Source organism: Sapajus apella, unplaced genomic scaffold, assembly GCF_009761245.1.
Source record: "Sapajus apella isolate SASKATOON/1434 unplaced genomic scaffold, GSC_monkey_1.0 scaffold11, whole genome shotgun sequence".
Lineage (NCBI taxonomy): Eukaryota > Metazoa > Chordata > Mammalia > Primates > Cebidae > Sapajus > Sapajus apella.
The window spans coordinates 31,692,342-31,719,282 of NW_022436951.1; the positions used below are offsets into that span (position 1 = coordinate 31,692,342).

Sequence of the window (26,941 nt, forward strand, 5' to 3'; positions counted from 1 at the left end):
ACCACCACGCACCCCACGTCACCTCCTAACACCACCACGCACCCCACATCACCTCCTAACGTTACCATGCAATTCCACGTCACCTCCTAACAACAGCACACAACCCCACGTCACCTCCTAATGTTACCATGCAATTCCACGTCACCTCCTAACACCACCACGCACCCCACGTCACCTCCTAACACCACCATGCACCCCACGTCACCTCCTAACGTTACCATGCAATTCCACGTCACCTCCTAACACCACCACGCACCCCACGTCACCTCCTAACACCACCACGCAACCCCACGTCACCTCCTAACGTTACCATGCAATTCCACGTCACCTCCTAACACCAGCACGCAACCCCACGTCACCTCCTAATGTTACCATGCAATTCCACGTCACCTCTTACCGTTACTATGCAATGCCACCCACCAGCAAGCAGAGAGCTAGGACTGCCTGGGCCATTCCCACAGCTGCTATGCCCACCTTCAGCAGCACAGTCTTGCCATTTACAGCCAAGACATCACCCCTTTCTGAGGAGGAACAGAACAGGGCTTGGAGAGTAGAATGGGTGGGCAGGAGAAAAATAGGGGGTGAGGGAAGATGCCATCCACTGCCAAGCTCAGCAGGGAGCAGAAAGGGGCATCCTCACAGGAACCAATGCTGTGACTTCTCTCCGTGATCCTGAAAGCACTTGCTTTTGGCTTTTTTAAAAACTCAGATAATGACAGCAGTACACCTCAGTGACGAATCTATTCTTTATTGCAACCAGGCTTTGTTTCTATGGGGATGATTACTATCAAAACATTCTGTAAAGGAGCAACCCTGCTGCCCCGGGGCCCCTGCAAGCTGCAGGGGACAGGGGACATACCTGCCAGCATCAGGGCTCGGATGCAGTCGGTTCGACCCTGCATGGCGGCTTTCATCAGGGCGGTGAACCCGAACGCGTTCCTCCTCTCAAGGTCAAGACCGGGGAAATAGTTCAACAAGTAGTTGGTGATGATCGCGTGTCCTGTAAAGAGAAGTGTACACGTGCATTGGTTCCCACTCCCACAAAATGTGCCGATCCAGCCAGGCCTTCCTAGAAAGAGAAAGAGACGCCAAGACAGCCCTGGACCAGCCGGTCTGCTGTGTGTTTTCCTGGAACTCCAAGATAGAATTCTCCTGGAGCCCAGGAAACGGAGGAAAGCAGAGGGCGCTGCCCTGGCTGCAGCACTGCTGTTTGGGGTTCATGCGGGTCCCCTTCAGCAAAGCACTCGGGGGAGGAGCTGCCCCATCACACTGCCGGGGTGGATGTGGGGAGCAGGGAGGCTGCCGGCAGGTAGGGAGCGCAGCCCCAGGCACCAAATGCAGGCAGGAAGCCTCAACTCCCAGCAGGAGACGCCCATGCAAACAGATGCGAAAGCTGCAAATGAGCTTCAGAACCACTTCCAAGTGCTCTGGAGCTGCAGGGAGGAAAAAGCCATCGTCATAGCAATAGGACAGTGCCAGTTCCCACCCAGAAGCAGGAGTCTCTCTCTCTACTGTGCCCGCTCCCTCCTGCAGTCAGCCTCTCTCTCTCTCTTTCCTTCTCTCTCTCTCTCTCTCTCTCCCCCTACCCCCACATACATCCCACAGAGTGTCGCAAGCAAGGCCCTTGGCTATAAAGCAAAGTGGGTAAGGAGATTTCTTAGACAACACAGATTTCTCCCTTTTGTCAACTTGTACCTCCAAAAAGGATCTGACTTTCAGCCCATTCCCAGACGGGCCCACGGTGCTCTAGGTGAATGGCGAATAAGGAGAACATCACAGCAACAGTGCTGTTTCCAGGATTCACCATGCAAAGCCAAAATGGTCTGGGAGAGCATCCCCTTGGGTCAACTGTCCATGCCGCCCGGTGCCAGCTAGCCCCTAAGTCCTTGTGTGAGTGCACCCCGCCCTCCCCCACTTCAGCGCCCTGGGGCAGGTCCCAGCCTCAGCAGTTGCCACAGTCGGCATGGGGGCGGTGCATGACTCTTGGCTGTGGGGACTGCCCGTGCACTGCAGGGCAGATCCCTGCTCTCTACCCATTACACGCCAGTAGCAGCCATCCCCACTCCTGCACAGGTTGTGACAATTAAAACTGTGTCCAGACACTGCCAAATCGCCACTGGCGGTACAGGAACACCCCAGCTGAGAACCACTATCCTAGAGTGAAATCTCAGATTTCCCTCCTTCATGACCGACCACACCTGGTGGAAGAGCTTCTTCTCCCTTCCGCTGCACCCTCCCCTCAGCTGTCACCTCTGGCAGGCCCCTGCTGATGAGTCTGAAGCCCTTGGGAATGTGAGCTGTCTGCCAGTCTCTCTTCCTGAATCCCAGGGGAGGTGCAGGTTACGCAGTTCCCATCCTCTTTGTTTGTTTAAGAGATGGAGACTCTCTCTGTCACCCAGACTGGAGTGCAGGAGCGCGATCAGAGCTCACTGTAGTGTAGACCTCCCAGGCTCATGAGATCCTCCCTCCTGAGCCTCCCAAGTAACTGGCCTCACAGGTGAGCACCATCACACCCAGTTAATTCTTTTATAATATTTTTGTAGAGATGGGATCTCCCAGTGTTGCCAAGGCTGGTCTCAAACTCCTCCATTCAAGCAGTCCTCCTGCCTCAGCCTCCCAAAGTGCTGGGATTACAGGTGTGAGCCACTGTGCTTGGACACAGGCCCCACTCTTAAGCACCCATGATGCAGTGCTCAGAAATCCCCACTCATTCATTCCGACTCAAGTATGTTCCTTCCAGCCCCGACTATCGGGGCTTTGGGGGCCTCGTGGCCATTCCTATGCACTCCCTCCTTAATTTGGTATTACCTCCCCTCAGGAGCCCCTGAATCATGGAGAAGCCGGGCCCAGGGGCCCAGAATCCCCACTGGCATCTGGTTTGCACAGAAACTTCCAATGGGTGGCACTGCCTGAGATTTGGGATGGGAGAGAGGCTGCAAGGACATTGCTCTGGTGTCAGGCAGCCATGAGACCTGAGTTGCCTCCCGGGCCCAGCTCACCTCCGCAGACTGAGAATACCAAGCCAGCCTGAGGCTGCGGCAGCTTCCAGAATTTCCCGCTGCAGCTCAGATCTCCAGGAGGCAGGGCTGGGCGCCCTTGGCCTCTGCTCCCCCAGCCCCTTCAGTTCAGTAAATCCAATATGAAACCCTCCGATTCATCAGGCGGCTCTGTCTCCCCAGCCACCCTCCGAGGGATAACACTGCCGGGGCTGGAACTTCCTCCTTTGAGGGCCGCTGGGGGCTGCTGCCCCACCAATGTGATTTGCTGTGGATTTGCTCTTCATCAATCCAAGTGAAGAACCAACAGGCAGCCACGATCCGGGGTGAACCCTCCTGCAGATCATGGCGGCGCCTTACCACTGACCTCATCACATCTCCTGAGCTCACCGCACATGTGAAAAGGGGAACACGCATGTATCTTTTTGAAAGAGAAGCCCTGATGAATTAGGACCTTAGCAAGCAGGAAACAAAGGGAGACCCCCGGCTGTGTGACTCACAGACAGCCTCCGGTGCTTTTCTGACTGGTTTACACCACATCATCCTCCCTCCTCTTTTATAAAACATCTTTTACAGGACGGGGGAGGGTAAGGCCAGCAGTCAGGCACCCAGAGCTGCTGAATGACTTTCACCTGGGTAGTGGGGGAAGGTGGGGGCATCCTTTGATCTCAGTTTGGTTTAAGGTCCAGTTAAAGGCTTGATGGCACCTGTCAGATTTAGCCAGGGTCATAGTGAAACCAACTGCAATTCGTTTGGAGCCATTTTTTTAAACTGTGAAATAGAGTGTCCGTCACAGTCTTCAGCAGGACGTTCCTTTGCACTGATATATCCTAAGCACTTTGAACAGATGGAAAGAAGAAAAACTGGAAGTCCACAAGGCAAGCCACCCATTATACACACCTGTTCTGCCTGTTATGTTGAGTTCACAAAGACCAACATGCAGCCGACTTGTTCTGACTCTAAGCCTGAGCTTCCGATGATCCCAGAAATCACACCCTGTTTCCCACGGGCTTTCCCAGGAAAACAGAATAATACCTCTTATCACACAGAGGAACCCATTCAATGGAAATCAAAGGTGGACCCAATACTTCTAAGAATATATACATATTAACCTTTCTTCTTTAAAAACCATGATGACTAACCAAAGGGAGTTTTCCTAAAATATATATATGAGATACACAGCCTTCCATGCACAAGGAAACCCAAACACACGCCATATTGAAATCTGGTTTGAGGCTGGGCACGGTGGCTCACTCCTGTAATCCCAGCACTTTGGGAGGCTGAGGCAGGCAGATCACTTGAGGGCACCAGCCTGGCCAACATAGTGAAACCCTGTCTCTACTAAAAATACAAAAATTAGCTGGGCGTGATGGTGCATGCCTGTATTTCCAGCTACTCGGGAGGCTGAGGTGGGAGAATTGCCTGAACCTGGGAGGTGGAGGTTGCAGTGAGCCGAGAATCCACCACTGTACCCCAGTCTGGGTGACAGAGTGAGACCCTGACTAGTTTGAGCCCAGTCCAACTTGGACATTATGAATCAGGCTTGGTTCCTGAAATCCTCAGAGAAGCCCTTTTAAAGGGTAGGCTCACCTAGAGAACCCCAGAACACCCCCTCACCCACAATGAGCCCTACGCTGCTTAAGAGAGGATCACAAGTGCCCCAATGAGGAAGTGCATTTGAATGAAATCGTGTCACTGGGACATAGTGGAGACAATGAGCTCAGTAATGAAGAGAGCCGACTCTGGGAACAGCCAGGTTCAAGGCCCAGGTCTGCCACTTAGAATCTGGGTGGCTTTCGGAAGTCAACTTTTCCACATCTATAAGATAAGAGATGGTATCAACCTCCCAGTTGTGAAAATTACAGGAGATAACGTGGGCAAAATGTGCTCAGCAGAATAGAAAAATCTCCTGGAAGAAAAATTCCAAGTAATCTAGGCAGGCACTCCACTCTCAAGAAGCTAGAACATAGTTCCCCACTCCTTAACCCGAGGGCTGTGTGCAATGACTTCCCGTCAAAGAGTATTACGTGGAAACGGGAGAGGAGAGAGATCTTCACGGTGGAGAAACCTACTAACATGTCCTCAGTCAGGTGACCAAGGCCAGCGTCATCATGATGGGTCAGCTTGGTAGCGGGTCTCCTGGTGCCATGTGCTGGGAATAGTCCTTTACACGAGGGTCTTCCTCCAAAAACTCAGAACTCCAGTCTCATCACAAGAAAAGCATCAGGCACATCCAAATTAAGGAACATTCTACAATGTACCCAACCAGTCCCCCTCAAAACTGTCAAGGTCATGAAAAACAAGAGAAGTCTGAGATACTCACAGCACAGCCAAGGGGAGCCTGAGGACCCACGAGGGCTACATGCCACGTGCAATCCTGCCACAGAAGAAGGAAATCTGGGAAACGCTGAGGAAATCTGAATAAAGACTGGACTTCAGTTAACAGTGGTGCATTGATAGCGGTCCATTCACTGTGTCCAGCACAGCACGAATGTCAGATCTTAACAGCAGAGGGGACCGGGGCAAGGCACACAGGCATTCTCTGTACAGTGTTTGCGGTTTCTCTGTAAGTATAAACTGTTCTCAAATCAAAAGTTTATTTTAAAAAAGAGGAGAACTGGCCGGGTGTGGTGGCTTACACCTGTAATCCCAGCACTTTAAGAGGCCGAGGTGGACAGATCACCAGAGGTCAGGAGTTTAAGACCAGCCTGGCCAACATGGGGAAACCCCGTCTCTACTGCAAAAACAAAAATTAGCAGGCGCCTGTAATCCCAGCTATTCGGGAGGCTGAGGCAGGAGAATCACTTGAACCCAGGAGGCAGAGGTTGCAGTGAGCCAAGATCATGCCATTGTACTCCAGCCTGGGTAATAGGGCGAGACTCCATCTCAAAATAAATAAACAAATAAAAATTAAAAGTAAAAGTAAAAAGGGGAGAACTAGCACAGAGTCATTCAAAACGAGCGCAAGGTCGGATGATGATTCACAGCTGGCTGTTCGCCTGGTGTGGGGCCTCTCCACCCTGGGCCTGAGGCGCTCCCCGTGGCGGGGACCACACCAGGAAGCCACGGGAGCGTTCAGGAGGCAGAGACGGAGCCTAGGCCCCCACCCCGGGCGGGCAGGAGGAGGGAGAGGAGTGCTTGGATGGACAGGTCTGGGGCATGCGAAAGAGGAAAGCCAGCCATGCTGCCCGGCCCCCCACACCCCGGCTCTGCCCTGCAGGGATGCCAAGTCGCCTTGGTCGGGAGACACATGGAGGCGGACACCCTCGCCACCCCCCCCCCCACCAGTCTGGCCCAACAGCGCTCCTGCAGTTCCCAGGCCCAATGGGGAAAATGTTAAACTTTTCACATGGAAGTCACCTCCCTCACACAAACCCCCCCGGGTGACTCACCATCATGCTCACTGAGGGAACAGAAACCACCAGAAGGGAAGCCCCTCGGCTTTCCCCCGTCCCCCCACATACCGCCCACATTCACAGGCCTCTGAGAAGGAAAAGTGAAACCCTGAGCCCTCCAACTGACCGAACCGACCCCCTCCTGGCCAAGGGGACCCCTGAAAACTGGGTCCCGGCTCTGGCAGGATGGAAGGGCAAGGCACCGCGTTACACCCTTTCCTTGCTAACCACTGTGGGGCTCAGTTTCCTAAGGCTGAGCAGAAACCAGTCCGTCCTAAAGACTCTGCCACTGATATCAACTGATGCTGCCTCACCCTTCTGCAATTCGGACAAAACAACTGACCAGCATCCTTCCTCATGAGACACCCGCCATGGCTTCGGGTGGGGCCGGCAGGTCCACGGAGGCCGCACAGTGCGGGCTTCCATGTCCCCTGCTTCACCTTTTGACGTCAGAGGCCTGCAAACTCCACCCTTCCAGATGGTGCTAATGCTGTCGCTTTTTGAACACAGGTCCCAGGGACAGGCACGGAGCTGCACTGCACACGTGTGTGTTTCTCCTCTCATCAACATTCCATGCTTCCCCCATAGAACATGTGTATTGGCCCATCTCATCCAGCACACATTTCTGTCTTGTTCTGCCCTGCAAGGGTCTGTTTCTGGCTTCTGGCCGGAGGCTCTGCTTCCCAGCCTGTCACAATGGCCGCTCGGCAGGCTGCACCCCCTTATGAGGAAAAAGCTCTTCTTTCCAAGTTTATGAACCTCGTCATTCCTCAGTTGACATTTTCTATTGAAAAGGCAGGGGATGGCTGAGCACGGTGGCTCACGCCTGTAATCCCAACACTTTGGGAGGCCGAAGCGGGCAGATCATGAGGTCAGGAGTTCAAGACCAGCCTAATAAACATGGCGAAACCTCGTCTCTACTAAAAATACAAAAATTACCCTGGCATGGTGGTGTGCACTCGTAATCCCAGCTACTCGGGAGGCTGAGGCAGGAGAATTGTTCAAACCCAGGAGGCAGAGGGTTGCAGGGAGCAGAGATCGCGCCACTATAGGCCAGCCTGGGCGACCTCTGCTCATGTCTCAAAAAAAAAGAAGAAAAAAAAAAAAAAGAAAAAGAAAGGAAAATGCAGGGGATTCTCCTCTCGCTGAAAGAGGCTTGTCCCGCTCCTCCCCTCCTGTGCCGACCACCCCTGCCGCTGGTAGGGAACATTTCTGTATCATATCCCTCCCACTTCTCTTCACCTCTCCCTCCTGGGAGACGCACTCCCCTCAGAATGCTGTTGCGGCTCAGAAAACAATACCCCGCAACGAAGGCCTCAGAAGCAAAGGTTCTCTCCACCCTCCTGTCTCTCAGTTCCTTCTTCCCTGTGGCCATGGAAACTGGAATCCCTCTTCCCCAAGGCAGATCTTTGGAACCAGGCCCTCTTTCCCCTAAAGCCAGCCATAAAACCTACAAATATTGCCCTAACATACAATACGAATCTGCCTTGTCTGACTGCAGGTCCCAACGCCCCCTCTACAGGGAGGGTCCTTCCCAGAAGGAAGGATGCTGCTGCGAGGAAACTGGAAGCATCTAGACAGGTGGGTCTGCGGTTTCCCCACTCCATCTATTAGCATTATAATTCTTCTTCTTCTTTTTTTTTTTCCTTGAGATGGAGGCTCACTCTGTACCCCAAGCTGGAGTGCAGTGGCGCGATCTCGGTTCACTGCAACCTCCGCCTCCTGGGCTCAAGCAATTCTCCTGTCTCAGCCTCCTGAGTAGCTGGGACAATTGGCGTGTTCACCACGCCCGGCTAATTTTTTTGTATTTTTGGTAGAGATGGGGTTTCACCATATTGGCCAGGTTAGTCTTGAACTCCTCACCTCACGATCCGCCAACCTCGGCCTCCCAGAGGGCTGGGACTACAGGCATGCATCACCTCATTTGGCTAATTTTTGTATTTTTAGTAGAGACGAGGTTTTACCACTTTGGTCAGGCTCGTCTCCAACTCCTGACCTCGAATGATCCAGCCAAGGGGCCCACCTTGGCCTCCCAAAGTGCTGGGATTCCAGGCATGAGCCACCACGCCCGGCATGTCCAACTGTATTTCTACATGACTGTCCACACTTTGTTGAAGCTAAATAGAAAAATGGAAAATTTCTCCTGTATCTTTGTGTCTTCATTCCAAAGGCGCCCATGTCCACACGTTAAATACATTTGTATGCCTCTTCTCTTATTCACCTGCCTTTTGCAAGTTGATTTATCAGTGAACCCTCAGAAGGCTCTCAGCTCCTACAATGCACGGATGGCCCACATTCTTCACACTGCCCTTTGCTAAGTGACTTCCCAGCTTTTCTGTCTAGCAGACCACTGGCCGATGGGATGTTTGCAGGCATAAGAGAAGGAAAGGTTGAAATGTTCTTATCCAGACTTTCACGCATGGTTGTGCCTCAGCTGTCTCTCTAAGAAGAACACGCCCAGGCTGGCTCGCTGCTCCCAGGAAGAGGATGAGTCATGCACGCGGCAGAGCTGCCCCAGCCAAAGTGCCCAAGAATAGGTCCCCGGCTTGTCCACAGACGTGAGCAAGGACACTTTAGATCAACAGATCCCCAGCCCACCCACAGACGCAGGAGCAAGAAAAATATCCCAGAGTGTGGGATTGTGACACAGCAGCAGCTAGCTGACATGCATGCATGCTCGAGGGTCTCTCACCTTAAAAGCATATGCGACTCACAGAAGCCCCTGTGGGACCGTCTTCCTGTTCCCTTCACCCTCCATCAAATCATTCAACTCCTCTTCAGTCCACCTCCAGAGCCATCTACTCACTCTTGCTACCGACACTCTCTGGTTTTCCTGAAAGCTCCCCCAGCAGTCCCCAGTGACCTTCTTACAATGAGACACCATGATGATTTGTCAGTTCTCATCACGCACAACATCTCCACAGCATTTTCCACTCAGTCCTCTTTCATCCATTCTGAAACATGCTCTTGGCCGGGCGCAGTGGCTCAGGCCTGTAATCCCAGCACTTTAGGAGGCCAAGGCGGGTGGATCATGAGGTCAGAAGTTCAAGACCAGCCTGGCAATCATGGTGAAACCCCGTCTCTACTAAAAACACAAAAATTAGTTGGGCATGGTGGCAGGTGCCTGTAATCCCAGCTAATCAGGAGACTGAGGCAGAGGTTGCAGTGAGCTGAGATTGCGCCACTGCACAGCAGCCTGGGCAACAGAGAGGGACTCTGTCTCAAAAAAAAAAAAGAAAAAAGAAAAAAGAAAGAAACACAGTCTTTCCATGGACACGTGGATGCTCACTCTTCTGATTTTCCGCCTTCTCAACTTGCTTTCTGAGCTCCTGCTCTCTCCTGCCTGAAATGCTGCTGTTCCTCGGCTGCCTGCTAAGCCCCTCCTCCTCTCCTTCACTCTCCTTTGGTGATCCTTACACTCCCGTGGGTCCAAGTTTCAGCTCTAAAGCTTCCATATCAACTCTCTCCAGTCCTGTCTCGTCTCGAGTTTTTTGCCTGAGAATCTGTCTACTGAGTATTTCATCATGGGTTTCCTACAAGCAGACCAAATTCAATGCATCAAGCCCAGAACATCTTTCCTCCGAAGCTGCTCCTCGCCCACACCCCTTATTCAGTGATGAACGCCAGCAGTCTCCCCATCACCCAAGCCAGGCATCTGGGCTCAGTCCCAAGCCCTCCACATCCCCCACACCCACCCAAGCAATCGCCACATTCTGCCAACTGCACCTGTGACATCACTTGAGCCTGGGAGTTTGAGACCAGCCAGGGCAGCATGGTGAGACCGCGTCTCTACAAAACAATTTAACATTTCCCAAAGCTGTCCTTGTTTCTCCATCCCTGACCTGGGCCACACATCCCCACAGGGCCACAGCTCCCCTCCTAACTAGCCTCCCTGGTCCCACTTCTGCACCCATCCATTCTCCAACCAGCAGCACGGTGACACCAGGAAGGGCCTCCGCCCACTCCCACTACTCATCTGAAACTCTCCATGGGTTCTCCTCTTTAGATGAGGTCCCAACTCTTCACTGCCAGCTCTCACCGCCAGTGCCTTCCCAATTCACTCTGTGCTCACACAGCCAGCTCTCTGTGTGATTCACCCACGAGCCAGGCTTCCTCTAATCTAGTGGCCTCTGCACAAGGAGTACCTGGATTATTCTGCCTCCTCTTTTTACCTGGTGACCTGATGAGCCATCCCTTCCAATGCCAGGTCTTCCTTAGTGCCCCTGACTCCACGGTGTCTCATTGTCCACATCCCCATGCACATGTGGGTTCCCACAGCCGCCACAGCCCTTGTTACCCAGATCACAAGCCTACAACTTCCAACTGATTGCACGCTCTGGGTTGCTCAATAAATATGCATTAGATGAAAAGGCTGAAACATTCCTAATTCTCCTTTAGGAAAAGTTTATTTATTTAAAGTGTCAGAATGGGCAAGGTGGCTCACGCTTGTAATCCCAGCAGAGAGGCTGAGGCCAGAAGAGGCCAGGGAGGCTGAGGCTAGAGGATCACTTGAGCCTACGAGTTTGATACAAGCCTGGGCAACATGGCAAGATCTCATCTCAAAAAAAAAAAAAAAAAAAAATTAAAAATTAGCTGCGCTGGCCAGGCATGGTGGCTCACGCCTGTAATTCCAACACTTTGGGAGGCTGAGGTGGGTGGATCACCTGAGATCAGGAGTTCCAGATCAGCCTGGCTGACATGGTAAAACCCCATCTCTACAAAAAATTAGCTGGGCATGGTGATGAGCACCTGTAGTTCCAGCTACTTGGGACTGAGATGGGAGGATTGCTTCAGCCTGGGACACAGAGGTTACAGTGAGCCGACATCACGGCCCTGCTCTGCAGCCTGGGTAACAGAGTGGGACACAATCTCAAAAAAATTTTTAAAAATTTGAAAGGCCGGGCGCAATGGCTCACACCTATAATCCTAGCACTTTGGGAGGCCGAGGCGGGTGGATCACGAGGTCAAGAGATCGAGACCAACATGGTGAAACCCCACCTCTACTAAAAATATAAAAATTAGCTGGGCATGGTAGCGGGTGCCTGTAATCCCAACTATTTGGGAGGCTGAGGCAGAAGAATCACTTGAACCCAGGAGGCGAAGGTTGCAGTGAGCCGAGATCGCGCCACTGCACTACAGCCTGGGCAACAAGAACGAAACTCTGTCAAAAAAATGGCAATAAACATAAGCTGCTCCAAAATGGGAAAATGTGACAGAATTATGTTGTCTGAGACTGGACTGACTCTAGACTCTCAAACGCAGTTCTCCAGACCAGGCCAGTAGAGGGGGCTGCCGGCTTTGGAAATGCGACATCACACCAGCCACACGGCGCGAACAGACTCCAGGAATTCTTAGCATAAGGCGTTTAACACGCAGGTGGAGATGCAGGCTTAGGAGGGGAGGGCAGCATCCCTGCTCTTTGCAGGGCAGGTCGGGGTCTGATGGAGGAACCCGGCAAGCCCCAAGCTAGCTGAGGGGCCCTCCCACCTGGTGAGCGGGCAGGGTGTGGCACTGCCATGGCCAATCAGAAGACCTCAGGAAAGCTCAAGGGAAAAGATAAGGCAACGTTAGGAAACTGAGACTCACCAAGTTCAAATCTCTTATTTGAAACGGCACAAATTGAGAAAAAAGAAAGCACTTCAAAACAACATGGACATCCCGAAGAGGTGACACAAGATCATGATCATGTACACGGCTAATAAGATAAATAACGCGAACAGGCATTGTTCCTGGGATCTGACCAAGTCTTAAATTCTCCTCTGAACTGGGACTCTCCCTCATTCAGCTCAGGAGCCAGGCCTCCCCCGCAGCCCAAACACACAGCCACCCCTCAGAATCTCGGCCGATCTGTCCCCGACCCTGGGCCCCATGCAACGGCAGTCCTGCCAGGCTGGCTGCCGGCACATAGCCTTCAGACATTTACCAGTAAATGTAAGAAATAACAAGCTGCAAACACCTATCAGGGGTTCCTTATACCCCAAACAAGCTCCAAGGGCTCTATCCCATCACCAGCTCAAGGAGACCCCTGGCGTCTCCTCACTTCACCACGTTCGTGCTGTTCTGTTAAGGCACAACACGGAAACAAAATAAACACACAACTCCATCCACGGGACTTCCTATTCATGTCTTTGGTTATTTTATTTTTGTTAGAGGGGGGTTGGTGAAAGTTGAAATGACTAGCTAAATGAGATTTAGGGATTACACGAGGATTTATTTTCATACATTCTCTCCATTTACAGACCTAGTACAGATTTGGCTGTATTTTCATTATGCATTAAATAGCCGAGGAAATTAGACTTTTTAGAGAACACTCAAAAGGCAGACGAAGGCACTTGCATCCGAATTTGTACTCACAAATCTCAAACCAACCCCGTTGCCATAGCGAATCACATAAACATATGGTTGCTTTAAAACGTTGCTTCACAATGCTGATTCTGCTCAGCGCGACTGCTGTCTACACTGACTGTCTACATTCTCCATCACTGTTTTGGCTCGGGCTTGTGACGCAACCCTGGTTGCTGAGACGGCAACGACACTCTGCTGGAGCCTTCTGGAAATGTTTTGCTGTCTTATAAAAGGAAACACCGACAGGGAGTTGCCCCTTTCCTTGCCATCTCTGACTGTTACAACGTGGATCCCCGTGGCCCTTCTAGTGGCTGGGGCCACCTTGGGACCACGAGGGACAGGCGAGAGTATTTCTGAGAAGTGGCTCTAGGTCCTAGCATCACCCAGATACTCAGTGTGGCACCCCTGCAACTGTCGCCTGCAGCATCTTGTGTTGCAAGAGAAGGCAGTGTCCTCACCGTTGAAGCCAAAAGCATCCTAACAGGCTCGAAAGAGAGTTGGGGAAGTACGACTGAAAACCAGAGTTTTGGTTCATTTTGAGGAAATCCTGAAAAGACTGATCTCAGCCAGGGCTGGCAAGAACACTCTTGGGCACTTGGGGTAACGGAGAAACTGCCACAGCTTTCTAAGGCCACTTGGTAGCTGTGTTACTCTTAAAACAGGCATGCCCCCTGCTGAAGCCATTCCGTTCTGAGAGTCTGTCTGCACACTGCCTCCCTTCCTTGCCCTGCTTTCGGCCTAGGAAGTTGACCTGCACCAACTGCACCTGCCTGGTTTCTGGCCCACTGAAGTCTCTGGGTTGGCTCGGCAGGGGACCGGGGTAGAGGAGCGGGGTTTCCAGCCCTGCCCCCCATTCCAGCCCCTGGCTGGGGCTCTAGGCTGAGGCTGCCTCTTGGGTTCCAGCTTCCTGGCCTGGGTCACTCTCTGCAGAGCCCCTCCCCTTAATCCTTTCAATTTGGTTCCCTTAACCCCACCCCTGCCTCCGTAATTGACAGGCCCTCATCAATTCCTCTGTTCAGCCCTCTGAGCACACCTGTCGCTTGACATCTTCCTGCCAGGACCCTAAACATGCCGTTCTCAGAGCTGCACCCCAGACCCAAAGGACTTCACGACAGCCTTGCTGCCATTGGGTAATTCAAAAGCCACCTGTCGGGTAACTGGGCCAGTTAAGTATACCATGGTTCATGTATTTTACACAATATCCTCTTTTCAAACAAATATTTAGGAAGGAAGTATTTCATGTCCAAGGACTGGCCTAAGAGCCAGATCCACCACAGTGAGCGAAAGCACTCGTAACACGGCCTAAGTCTTGATCGGGAACCAGGCCTGAGCCACACATCCCGTGCAGGAAGGCAGGGCTCCAAGCGCCAGGCAGGGCTCAGGGGCACCGACGCAGCAGGAGTTCCTAGATTCATTACCACGTGAACAAAACCACTGAAAACACAATCTGAACACAGCTAGCCTAGTCATGTGAATAAAAAGCACATGTACTTATGCATGTATTTGGAAAAGACTGAATGAGGTCAGAAAAGGTGACTCCCATGTGCTGATAAGGGACCTGGAATGTTTGGGAGATTGAGAAGGGATCTTTTTCTTCCTTCCTGGTAATACTTTCGTAGTCATTTTTTGCTGTAGGTACATATACAGAGACAACTTTTGGAATTAAATCATCAAATAAATAAAACTGATTATGAAATTGATTTAAATGGGCCATCATCTGATTGGGCCTGAATAGCCTCTTTGGCAAAATAGCATAGGAAAGTCATGAACGAGGCTCAGCTGCTTTCTTCATGTTCACTTTAGTTCCATGATGCCTCTGTGTCTGTCTGACAACATCTCCCCTGGAGTTTGTGACTCTGCTGGTCTTCAATGCCCACGGAGAGGGGTCCTTTGCCATCATCAGGCATGAAAACTTCAAAGCCCTCCGTCCTCAACGTGGTGTCCCTGGGCCGGCGGCATCAGCATCACCGGGAAACCTGTCGATCTGCTGATTCTCGGACACCACCCTGGGCCTGTTCAAAGACTCCAGGGGCAGGTGCTGGCAGTCTGTGTTTACACCAGATCTGTGTTAAAGCTCGCATGATCCAGCCAGGTGATGCTGACTCCAGAGGCACAAGGTTGAGAGCCAGTGTCTAAGGCAACTGTGCCTGTGGGGACACGGGCAGCCCTGGAGGTTCAGAAAGAAATTAGGGAAAATCTCTTCTGCACACTGAAGCAATTAAGACACACAAGGAAGCATTTTAATCTGTGTTTGTTTGTTTAAATGATGTAAAGTCCGTCTCCCCTCCGTCTCCCTATGTAAACTCAACTCAGTCCCAAAGCCTCAGGCAGTGGCCTAGGCTGGCTATCCAGGGGTCAGAGCCCAGGCCAGAGGGTGGGTGAATGTAGAGGTGGCCACAGAGAGCTTAAGTAGATCAGTAAGTAGGGGAAGGTAACAAAAACCAGTAATAAAGGAAAAAAAGGCAGGGCTTGGTGGCCCATGCCTGTAATCCCAGCACTGTGGGAGGTCAAGGTGGGTGGATCACTTGAGGTCAGGAGTTTGAGACCAGTCTGGCCAACATGGTGAAACCCGTCTCTACTGAAAATACAAAAATTAGCTGGGCATGGTGACTGGAGCCTGTAATTCCAGCTACTCGGGAGGCTGAGGCAGGAGAATCACTTGAACCCGGGAAGTGAAAGTTGCAGTGAGCTGAGATGTGCCACTGTAACCCCCAACCTGGGTGATAGTGCAAAAGTCAGTCTCAAAAAAGAAAAAAGAAGAAAAAATACATTATAATAATGTTATTATTTAAATTTAAAAGGCAGGGCAAACCCATCAGATCATTAACAACAGTTATCTCCAGACAGCAGAACTAGAGACAGGGCTGAGAGTGAGGTGGAAGAGATATTCACCCATAATTTCCTTGCTCATGTGGGGTTATTTTGCCCCCAAACACTGTGTATTGTATTTTTAAATCAGCCTCCAAGAACATCAGCCAGGCCAAGTAAAGGAAGCAGGAAAACTGCTGAGGCCTCTGCTTGCCTCCTCCTGCCCACGCAGGCAGGTTCCCAGCTGTGACACTGACCTCAGGACAGCCCAGACCCCTGTACAAACCCCAGCATCCGATCCCGCTACCTGACTTGGACTCCAGCCCTGTCTGGCAGCACGGCTCCCCCTGGGCGGGCCAGCTCCCAGGACAGCTGAGAACACAGGAATCTTCACTCCTCTCCCAGCGTCCCACCTGCCACGGTCTGAATGCTTTTGTCCTCCAAAATTCCTGTGCGAAAATCCTACCCCCAAGGTGATGCTACAGGGGGTGGCTTTGGGAGGTGATTAGGTCCTGAGGGAAGGGTCCTAGTGGTGGGATTAGTGCCCTCACAAAGGAGGCCCCAGAGAGCTCCCGATTTCCTGAGCAGATAAAGACACCATCTGTGACCAAAGGCAACAGGGAGAGGCCAGGAGTGTGACAAGAACCATCGAGGGACACCACTCAATTTCTGTTCCTTAAGGAAGATGGCAGAGGCCGCTGCTGATGGGGAGGACTGGGGTATTACACCTAATTCCGTGAACCCTGCAAAATTCCAGCAATGCCCACAGATAAAAGGGCAGCAAAGGAGAGGTGGTCTATGGGGATGCTTTGAGACCCACCAATGCCATTTTTCAACACCCCAAACATATGAGGCCAGGTAGGGCACTAGGCTCCCAATGCCACCTTCCCGAGGTACCACCAGGCAAAGGGTGGGGGCTGCTCCTTGGTTGTTACAGGCTGCCCTGCCACACTCAACTTGGAAGTAAAACCACACAGCAGAGAGGGCTGCACCTGGCCCCGAATTCTTTCCACCACTCCCCAGGCTGCTGGGCGCTAAGCCTGGAAAGCAGCTGAAGACCTTTCCTCCTCCCTTTGCCGGAGCGCCCTCCAGTCTCCAAGAGGACCTGTGTCACCCTTGACTTAAAATAAACCAGAGCAGGATGAGCGCAGTCCCTGCAGAAGGATGAGCAAGCCGGAAAAACAAAGGTCAGTGTAAAAGTGATATTCAAAAGGAAGGGGGCTGGGCTAGAGGGTCAGGCCAGCATCTTCATCTGAAATAGATTTATTCCTCCCTGGTTGTCTGGTGCCTAGGAAACAATTTAAAAAATGAAATTGGTTTTTAATTGCAAGAAGCAAGAGAAAATGTTGCAAATTTTAACAATCCATATTCTTAGAAAAATTCAATAGGTCACTGACTCAGTGATATAAGTAAGCATTTGCGGATAAGGAAGCGATTTGAAATCTGGACAGACTGCAGAAAGTTAAAAAAATGTAACTGTGGTATACGACAAAAAACTTTTGGTAGGCTATGTGGGAAGAACACAACCACAAAGAAATGCGGGCTTTTACTTAACAGGTCTGATGTTGGCAGCCATGGTGGTATTCTAATTTCTGGCTCTTGGTTAAAAACAAACAAACAAAACAAAAACTGTCCATAGCTGAAAACTGGACTAATGAGGTGACTGGGTCTCTTTCCACTCCAGGTAAGTGCTGGTGCTGGGTGCTCTGTGCTAGGTGCTGTCCAGAGAACGCTCTGGGAGTATTTAGTTCCTAGGCTGCTCTACAGTTCTACAGGGGCAGAAGTTAAGCTGTAACAATGTCTATCTGCAGCAAGGCAACTGCATCGTATCTAGTAGAGATGTCTGGTAGAGATTCTTTTTTTTTTTTTTTAGTAGCAATAGTTTCTTTTTTTAATTTTAATATACTTTAGGAAACAATATACAAAGCTGTGCTTTTCTGCTACTTCCAGATAATAGCAGGAAGTTTCAGTTATACAAACTGAGCGTTTTGTGATGGCTTAGAACAGCAGTCAGCACCAGACTTGAACAGTTAGCTACAACACAAACATCCTTCCAAACGAAATGTCGCAATAGCAAGACAGGTAAACCAGGGTTTATCAAATGACAACCACTTGGCAAGTGACTTAATCATTCTTGTTGAATTTCTTACTTCATTAAATATCTTATACACAATTTCCTGTTAATACGCCTTAAACAAAACCTCCCTTAAGAAATTATTTCAATTAAGTATAAATATTCAACAAGAATAGTTGAATATTTAGATACCAATATCAACTGCATCGTATCTGGTAGAGGGATGTCTGGCTCACTTCCTGTTATAGCTCAGGCAGCTATAACAAAATACCACAAACTGGGTGGCTTAAACAGCAGACATTTATTTCTCACAGTTCTGGAGGCTGTGAAGTCCAAGAACAAGGCACCAACAGATTCCCCGGCTGACGAGGATCCTCCTGCTGGTTTGCAGGCAGCTGTCTTCTCACTGTGTCCTCACATGGTGGGGAGGGAGTGAGCTCTGGTCTCTTCCTCTTCCTAAGGACACTAATCCCATCCCAGTGGCCCTACCCTCATGATCTCATCTAAATGTAATACTTCCCCAAATCCCCACCTTCTAATGCCATCATGTTGGAGGTTCGGGCTTCAACACATGAATGTGATGGGGAGGACGTAATCATTCAGTCCACAACTTCACCTCATAGAAAAGATAACCCACAACATTATACTCTATTGCCTTATAGGATATTGACCAGTTTTGCATCTATTAGCAGATGTATTTCAGCATTTGTGATTGCTTCTCTCTGTGTCTGTTCTTCAAATTTCCTTTGAACTGGCCTTAACTAATTACTAGCTCATCACTAATGAATGAGTTTTCCCTTTATATCCACCTAAGGGTCAAATTTTTTAGCTTCTGCAAATTATCCTTTAGTATCATGACTTTGTGCACATTTGTTGTAGGAAAGGAAAATGGGTGAACACATTGTGATTGCTAGAACCAGGTTTCTGCTGACAAAGAATGGGGAGAAGCATATGGAAAGGGTGAAGAGGAGGAAGACTATGGTATTGCATTTGGATTGGAGGTATCCTTATTTAAAATTTTTTTTTCTAACTCTGCTCACAGAAACACCTACAAGCAATAACATCTAATGCCAATGGGCACAGCTAGAGCCCAGATTTTGATTTCTAAATACCATTGCTCGCTAAAGAAAGAACTATCATTCCTTGAAGATATTATTGTACCAGAGCGAGCATAGAAAGCCAACACCAAGACAAAAGTAGGCCAAATTGCAGGGTCTTTATTGCCGGCGGCCACAGAGGACTCAGGTCTCACTAATGCTTATCTTGACTTCTGTGAACCACTTAAGTAACAATCAGAATGTCTGAAGCCCCTCACCCTCACCTCTGCCCAGGAAGTGGTTTACAGAATGTCCAAAGCCCTTTGCCCCTACCCCTGCCCAGGAGGTGGTTTACAGTCATAAAAGGTCTTGACACCCTCCTTTCGGGGCCACGGGTTGGAGGGACGTCAGTCCTCTGTGGTCGCCGGCAATAAAGACCCTGCAGTTTGGCATACTTTTGTGTTGGTGTTGGCTTTCTATGCTCGCTCTGGTACAACATGATGGCTGGTCGCAGATGAGACTAGGAAAGTCCAGGGAGAATGTGGAACACTCTGCTGTGCCATAAATCAGGAAAGTACTCAAAACTGACCAAAATACGACAAAAGGACCCTGGAGCCATTTCTGGGGTTTCCCACTGGCTGGGTTTGGCATAACTTCAGCACTGAAAAGAACAAAGGCATTATTGAGGTAGAACACACGAAATTTTTAAAAATGAGTAACGGCACTGAAAAAAAGGGCAAAGCTAAAGGAAAGCTCTTCTTTATAGTAAAATATCAGATAATAAGTGTATAATAAATGATCCAGACAAGGATTATCAATGGCAAAAATTGGTGGGGAAACAGGGTATTCATACAATCTCCCTGTATCAACGTGCAGATTACTTATTAATTACAGAGGGGAAATATCTGCCTTTAAAATGGAGACATGTGGTGACTATCACTGTGAGCAGTTCGTTAAATTTAGCATCGCCCACACCAGGATAAACTGGCAGTATGTGCTCCTGATAGGACACGCCAATGACACATCATGGCCAATGCCATATTCTTGCCAAAAACAGACAATGTGCACCTAACTCTGAAGAAACAATTATGAGTGAATACAAAATCAAAACAACACACAAAGAACTCTGGCAGATCAATAAGAAAAGAAATCCCTTCTTATCGGACATTCTCCTACCATCATGGCCTAATCTATGTCCCAGCTTTCGCCAGCAACACCTGCCCCCATCTGTATTTCCAGCAGGGACCAGACTTTAGAGCTCCATTCTCTTCTTGTCTTGCCATGGAGACCTCTTCACTTAGAGGTCTCATTTCAGTCATGACAGCCAGCTCAGAACCAATGTTCCTCCCGTTTTTTCTTTTTTTTTTTTTTTTTTTTTTTTTGAGATACAGTCTCCCTCTTTTGCCCATGCTGGAGTGCAGTGGCGCAATATCGGCTCACTGCTACCTCCGCCTCCTGGGTTCAAGTGATTTTCCTGCCTTACCCTCCCAAGTAGCTGGGACTACAGGCACGCACCACCACACCTGGCTAGTGTTTTTCGCTTTTGTTTTTGTTTTTAAGCAGAGACAGGGTTTCACCATATTGGCCAGGCTTGTCTCAAACTCCTGATCTCATGATCTGCCCGCCTCAGCCTCCCAAAGTGCTGGGATTACGGGGGTGAGCCACCGTGCCCGGCCCCTCTTCTTTGACTTACATGCCCTTTGCAGTTGGTGTTAGCCCCTGTCCCAAAGCCCAAAGCCATCCTAGACCCCAGCTCTCCTCCATGTCCCACATCACCACCACCGCCACCTGTGCTTCCAGCCACACAGCTCCTGGCCTTCCTGTGCTGAGCCCCCTGCTAAGCCCCCAGGATCTTCTCACCCCTGTCACCACTCATGCAGCCTCACGCTACTGAAATGCATTTTCTTCCATTGTGCTTAGACCCTTGATGACCTGGTCCCCATCCTCCCCTCATCTCTCCTAGGCACACGCCATCCTACGTGTCCACGCACACTGTCCCGAAGACTCGCCATTCCTGAGAACTGCCTGGCTCCCTCTCAGCCCCATGGCCTTGCGATGTATTGCCTGAGGTGGCCTGCCTCAGACTTTTCCAGCTGACACCCCCTTCCTGCAAGACCTCATCCTAAACTTCAGGCTAGATGGAGTACTCTCGTCCCACAGCACCGAGCTTTGGCAGACAGATGATGCTGGGTGTCGTGTTTGTTTCTCTGGCCCGTGAGCTGCAGAATTACTTAAGGATAGGGCTGCCATATACTTCTGTATCCTTGGCCCCTGACATGGCAGCTGGCCCATCAGAGGAAATGAATGATGAGACATGATCACTGAATGCCTTACAAAGCCCTTTCACACTCTTGCTGGGGTTTCAAAGGCTGGAATCCTCCACGGAGGTGATGTCTCATGCTCTGAAACCTGAGGCGGTGAAAACATGTTAGCACGGCCCATGGCCCTTTCTGAGTTTGAAGAGCTCTCCACTCTATTCATCTTGACTGGAAAGTGGGGTGCACAGACCATTCCCACCATGGGGGATGAAACTGCCAGACTGTTTTTTCCAGCTTCCCTGGCCCCTCGCCCATCAGATCCACCCAGGCTGGCTTTGAAGGGACAAGGAGGTCTCCCTTCGGTGACAGCAACAGCCATTTCCCAACCAGAAGCAACATACAGCGTGGCCTGGAGCATTTCCTCCAGCTTCCAGGCCCTGAGTGGAATTCTCAACAACCCCTGACAATCGTGGGAGCTTCCCCTCCTTCCCACAACACACAAGTGCCTGTTCTTCCTGGCTCGGCTGCAGGCAGCTTCTTTGCTTGCAACTGAGAACTTGACTGATGAAACATAGAATCTTTGGAGGCCAAGAAATCTAAAAGGGGTCAGTGCTAAACCTGGCCAAGGCCGCCGTTCCAAATGAAGTGTGATTATGAAGAGGCAAGCACAGCTTTCATGTCTGTCCTTTAAAAAATGTCCAGAGGAGGTCACAACGCACTTGCCAATGTTGACATAAGTGCCGTCCTCTCGATGACTGTCATGGGCTGAAGGCCGCATGCTCGGATACCCGCTCACAAGACGCTCACACTCATTTAGTCTCACCTTGTTACACGGATACTCTAACAGCTCTCAGAAACACTTCCTGGCGTTTCTTTAACTCTACAGGTAAAGTGCAAGGTCATCTACGTGTGTCTACTTTCATGATTAACTATCACTGAGACACAGGACTGTGTCTCTTCCACTGGTGGGTCTGCCAGCCTCGTGCCACCCCCAGTCTTCGGGAGCAGGACGGAGTGTGAGGCTTCAGGCGAAGCGGTGACAAGGGCGGCTTTCTGGTGCAGATTCATATTCAAAACCTTCAGCCAGCATCAGAGCTTGATCTACCCGTACCAAATTCTGAATGAGTGGGTAAATGCATTGAGTGTCCCAAATGCATAGCGTGTGCCCTCACAGCGATCAGCCCTTCCCTGGCACCCCTTGGGAGCAGGACATGGTTTCTGATCATTTCCATCCTGATGCATCGCACTGGGAGCCCGGGCTGCCTGGCAGTGGTGCTCTGGTCACGGCTCTGGGAGGGAAGGGGAAAGCCCGCTCTTACCTGCCTGTGCAGCTGTGATTAGGGCTGTGTTCCCCTCGCTGTCCTGCCAGTTGACGTCAACGTGGGGGCACTCTGCTAAGGCCACCACGGTATCCACAAAGCCGTGGTAGCAGGCGACAATAAGGCCGGTCTAGAAATGAAGAGGGGAAGTGGGTCAGAGGGGCAGAGCCAGAGCATGGCGGTCAGCACCAGGGACCTCGAGGGGCACCCACTACCCTCCAGGGGGCTGGACAGGCAGTGACGGGGACCCGGAGTCCCAATTCTCAGAGATGGTTTAGAGAGAGCCAGCCACTCGTTCCTTCTCAAATGTGTGTTGAGGACTGACTGGAGTGAGGGCCTAGGCATGGAAACATTGGTGGACTATCAAGATCTCAGCCCTCCCAGGGCGTGCTTTCCCCAGAGAAGGAAACGCACCAACTACAGGGCTTATAGGGAAATAAACATAGAGAAAGGTGCGTGCGCGATGTGGGGCAGCTCTCTAGGGAATAGGGTGGTCAGGCTGGGCTTGCCAGAGGTGACGCTGGGGCCCATGTGTGAAAGAGGCAAGGCAATGGGCCACAGGGATACAGAGAGAGGGAAACGCCCCAGTGGGGGAAATAGCTCGAGCAAGGGCCCCAAGTCAGGACCATGCCTGCTTCATCCAGGGAGTAGCCCAGCGGCCAGCGGGGTTAGAACAGATGAATGAGTGAGAAGTGGAGTGACCCGGGTCCAGGAGGCAACATGGGGCCTCAGAAGCCGTGGACAGGGCCCTGGGGACCCCGTGAGTAGGGGGAGCATGCTAAGCGGTCCGCTGCCAATCATCTACATCCACTCCGGCTGCTGGGCGGGAAACAGGCTCTGGAAGAACAGGGTGGAGATCGGGGGCTGGTGGGAGGCCACTGTGGGGCCAGGCAGGTGACAATGGTGTCACATCAGGGTAGGGGCAGCAGTGGGGAGGCGAATTTGGATTCTGGAAAGGAAGATTTGCTGTTAGAATGGAGGTGAGGTTGGATAGAAAAAGAGTCCAGGATAACCCCAAAGTTTCAGCTGTAGCAGCTGAGAGGATGCAGTTCCATCAAATGAGAGGGACAGGACATGGGACAGAGCCGTTGTGGGGACAGATGGCGTGCAGACCTCAGTGCACTGTATGAGACTGTCTCTGGACAACCCAGTGGAGACGTCAGGCAGAGATAGATAGCACGTGAAGTCATGGAGAGAGAAGCAAGCTGGATAGATACACTGAGGGTTGACTTTGGAGATCTAGTAATCACACTAGATCTTAGCCAAAAGGCCGAGAAGCAATGGAGATCTAGTAATTAACTATCACCAAATGTTAAAATCCTAGCTCCCAGTGGGGTGGCGCTAGGAAGTGGGGCTTTGGTGGGGTGATTAGATCACAAGGGTGGAGCCCCATAAATGAAATCAGTGTCCCATAAAAGGGACCTCAAGAGCGCTCTTGTGCCTTTTTCCCCCATGTGAGGACACACAGAGAAGTCTGCAGTCTGCACCCTGGAAGAGGACCCGGGCCGAGTCCCACCATGCTGGTGCCCTGATCTTGGGCTTCCAGCCTCCAGAACTGTGAGAGATAAATTTCCATTCTGTATAAGATCTTGGACTTCCAACTCCCCGAACTGTGAGGAATCACCTTCCATTCTGAGTAAGTGCCCAGTCTACGGTGTTTCATTGCAGCAGCCCAAGCTGATGAAGAGACTTCGTAACAAAGGAAAAGAGTGCAGCCTCAGGTTCACCGCCGCACACATGCAGATACGGTGAGATGCTAAAATCAACCCAGGCTAGCAGCTAATCAATTTTCATTCTTGGCACCGCCAGCGACACCACCACTGCATGCGGGGCACAGAGTTTACATTGAGAGCAACTCCACAGCAGCTCAGCCCAATTTCTACCAGATTTTTTGTTTGTTTGTTTTTGAGACAGAGTTTTGCTCTTGTTGCCCAGACTGGAGTGCAATGATGCGATCTCAGCTCACTGCAATCTCTGCCTCCTGGGTTCAAGCAATTCTCTTGCCTCAGTCTCTCAAGCAGCTGGGATTACAGGCATGTGCCACCATGCCTGGCTAATTTTGTATTTTTTGTAGAGACAGAGTTTCATCATGTTGGTCAGACTGGTTTCACACTCCTAACCTCAGGTGATCCACCCACCTCGGTCTCCCAAAGTGCTGGGATCACAGGCGTGAGCCACTGCATCAGCCAATTTTTAATAGGAATATAATTTTTCATGAAACAACGAGAGGGCTCAAGTAGCCCTGCCCACTTAATAAGGCGGCTAGTTGCCTCCCCACAGGACTATTAAATCACAAATATTAACCTCTTTAAAGTTCTACAGAATACCGTTGATTTTCTAACCCTGACATCCATACCACGGCATAATCAACTCAATAACTCTTGACTGTGGTAAAGGCTCTCTAATATGCTCTAGCTTATGCATCCTTTGAAATAGGTCATTCCAGCTATACAGTGAAATGTTTCACAATAATTTTAAAGAGAAAAGAGTAGGCTGCAGGCAGGCTCTACTTAGAAGCCGCTGAGGTTTTCGGCTTCTCTGGGAATGGAGAGTTTGCTGCCACCTCCAACCTCCCAGCTAACCTATCCGCCTGCTTTCACATCAATGCACCAGAAAACTTGTAAATCCACCCAGGGAGTGCCCAAAAATCATTTTTAACTTCTTTGGATGGAGATATTGCTCTAGTATTCTGCAGTTTCCTGACTTATGAATAAAATACATAAGCTAGAACATAATGTAACATCTTCCTTTGCATATAATTACACAAGTAGCTCATATTTATTGCAGAAAAAAATCCAAAAATCAAAGAAAAAATGTTATAGACCAGACACACACACGCACACGTTTTTCTTTAAATGAAAACAGGACCATTTGCTATATGTCTTAGGAATGTATCACCAATATCTTCACATCCATAAGAGTAACTCTGTGTGAAAATTTCTGGTAGATACAGAGTATTCTATTCTATGTGGGGTAGAATTGTCATTATTTAACAAATCCCTATTCTTGGACACTGGGATGATCTGTTTCTCCCTTTCTTATGAGTAAAACTGGCAATGAAAACCCCTAGAGCTAAGGCTTTGTGTATTTTGTTTCTTGTTTTCTCAGGAGACATTATAAGAAGCAGTATTTCTGGATTAAAGGAAATAGGTATTTTGAAAGCTTTTAGCATATATGGCAAACCTGGGCTTCAGGAAGGGTCCCAGATGGCATCTGCCTCTGCCAGCCCTGACATCCAACCTACACTTAAAGGGCTTGGGTTAAAAGGAATGTCTTCCCTCGGTGGGTACAGGAGGGATGCTCTCAGGGCTCCGGAAGTATCTGGCTCCTGAATTAGGTCTCTTTCAGGAATACCCTCCCCTCCCCTCCTCTCACCCCAACCGGTGAAGGATTCTGCTCTGGACACATAGCCTCTCCTTCTCACCCCCACACTCCTCCAGATTCCTAAGGTAAAACTTCTCAAAATGTGCAGCAGGCACCTGCTGACAGCAACCTCAGGAAGGCTGATACAATATTTAGAACATCACTTTTTTTTTTTGAGACAGAGTTTTGCTCTGTTGCCCAGGCTGGTGTGCAGTGGTGCCATCTTGGCTCACTGCAACCTCCGTCTCCAGGTTCAAGTGATTCTCCTGCCTCAGCCTCCAGAGTAGCTGGGACTACAGGCACCCCCACTACCAAGATCAGCTAATTTTTGTATTTTTAGTAGAGACAGGGTTTCACCATGTTGGCCAGGCTGATCTCGTACTCCTGACCTCGAATAATACACCCACCTCAGCCTCCCAAAGTTCTGGTATTATAGGTGTGAGCCATGGCGCCTGGCCAGAACATCACTTAGTATTTTCACAAATTAAATGAGGGAGGCAGGTCGGGTGTGGCGGCTCACATCTATAATTCCAGTACTTTGGGAGGCCAAGATGGGAGGATCACTTGAGGCCAGGAGTTTGAAACCAGCTTGAGCAAGACAGTGAGACCACCTCTCTACAAAAAAAAATCTTTTTTTAATTAGCCAGACATGGTAGCACATATCTGTAGTCCCAGCCACTCAGCAGGCTGAGATGGGAGGATTGTTCGTGCCAGGGAGGGCAAGGCTGCAGTGAGCTGAGATCACGCACTGAACTCCAGCCTGGGTGACAAAGCAAGACCCTGTCTCAAAAAAAAGTTGGGAGCGGGGGGAGGTTATCATTATCTAAGTGCATTAAAGCTCTCAACACATACACATGCACACACAGGAAACTGCATAGAAAACATCTAGGAAAACCACACCAAAGTGTTAAGAACAGAAGGAAGATGAATGGGAGGCGTGTGATGATTAATTTCACGCATCGACTTGGCTAGGCCACAGTACCTAGATATTTGGTTAAACATTATTCTAGATATTTCTGTGAAGGTATTCTTTAAATGAGACTGATATTTAAATCAACAGACTTTGAGCAGAGTAGATGCCCTCTGTTATGTGAGTGGGCCTCATCCAATCAGCTGAAGACCTTAAGAGAAAAAAGGCTGGCCTCCCCACACGCTGGAAAGAAGAAACTTGACCAGCGGGGCTGTCTTCAGAGTCAAAGTGCAACTCTTCCCCAGATCTCCAGGTTTTGAACTTGCCAGCCCCTACAATCATGCACACCAATTCATTAAAACAAATCTCTTTCTCTACGTATATGTATAAACACACACACACACACACACACACACACACACACACACACACACAC

At 50.2% G+C, this 26,941-nt stretch overlaps 1 protein-coding gene and 1 long non-coding RNA gene across 2 annotated transcripts in view; one reads left to right on the forward strand and one right to left on the reverse strand.

The window, feature by feature from the left end:
• ANKRD33B (ankyrin repeat domain 33B) overlaps positions 1–26,941 on the reverse strand; it is a 92,451-nt gene that overhangs the window by 17,099 nt on the left and 48,411 nt on the right. Inside the window, exons 2-3 of the mRNA XM_032279098.1 lie at positions 22,233–22,362; positions 860–1,000 (exon numbers count right to left, since the gene is read on the reverse strand). Coding sequence (XP_032134989.1) covers positions 860–1,000; positions 22,233–22,362 — 271 coding nt within the window. The remainder of the gene's footprint in view (positions 1–859; positions 1,001–22,232; positions 22,363–26,941) is intronic.
• The window catches only part of LOC116552370, a 25,388-nt gene continuing 16,123 nt past the window's right edge, over positions 17,677–26,941 (forward strand). The window contains exon 1 of the long non-coding RNA XR_004269352.1: positions 17,677–17,793. This is a non-coding gene — a long non-coding RNA (uncharacterized LOC116552370). The remainder of the gene's footprint in view (positions 17,794–26,941) is intronic.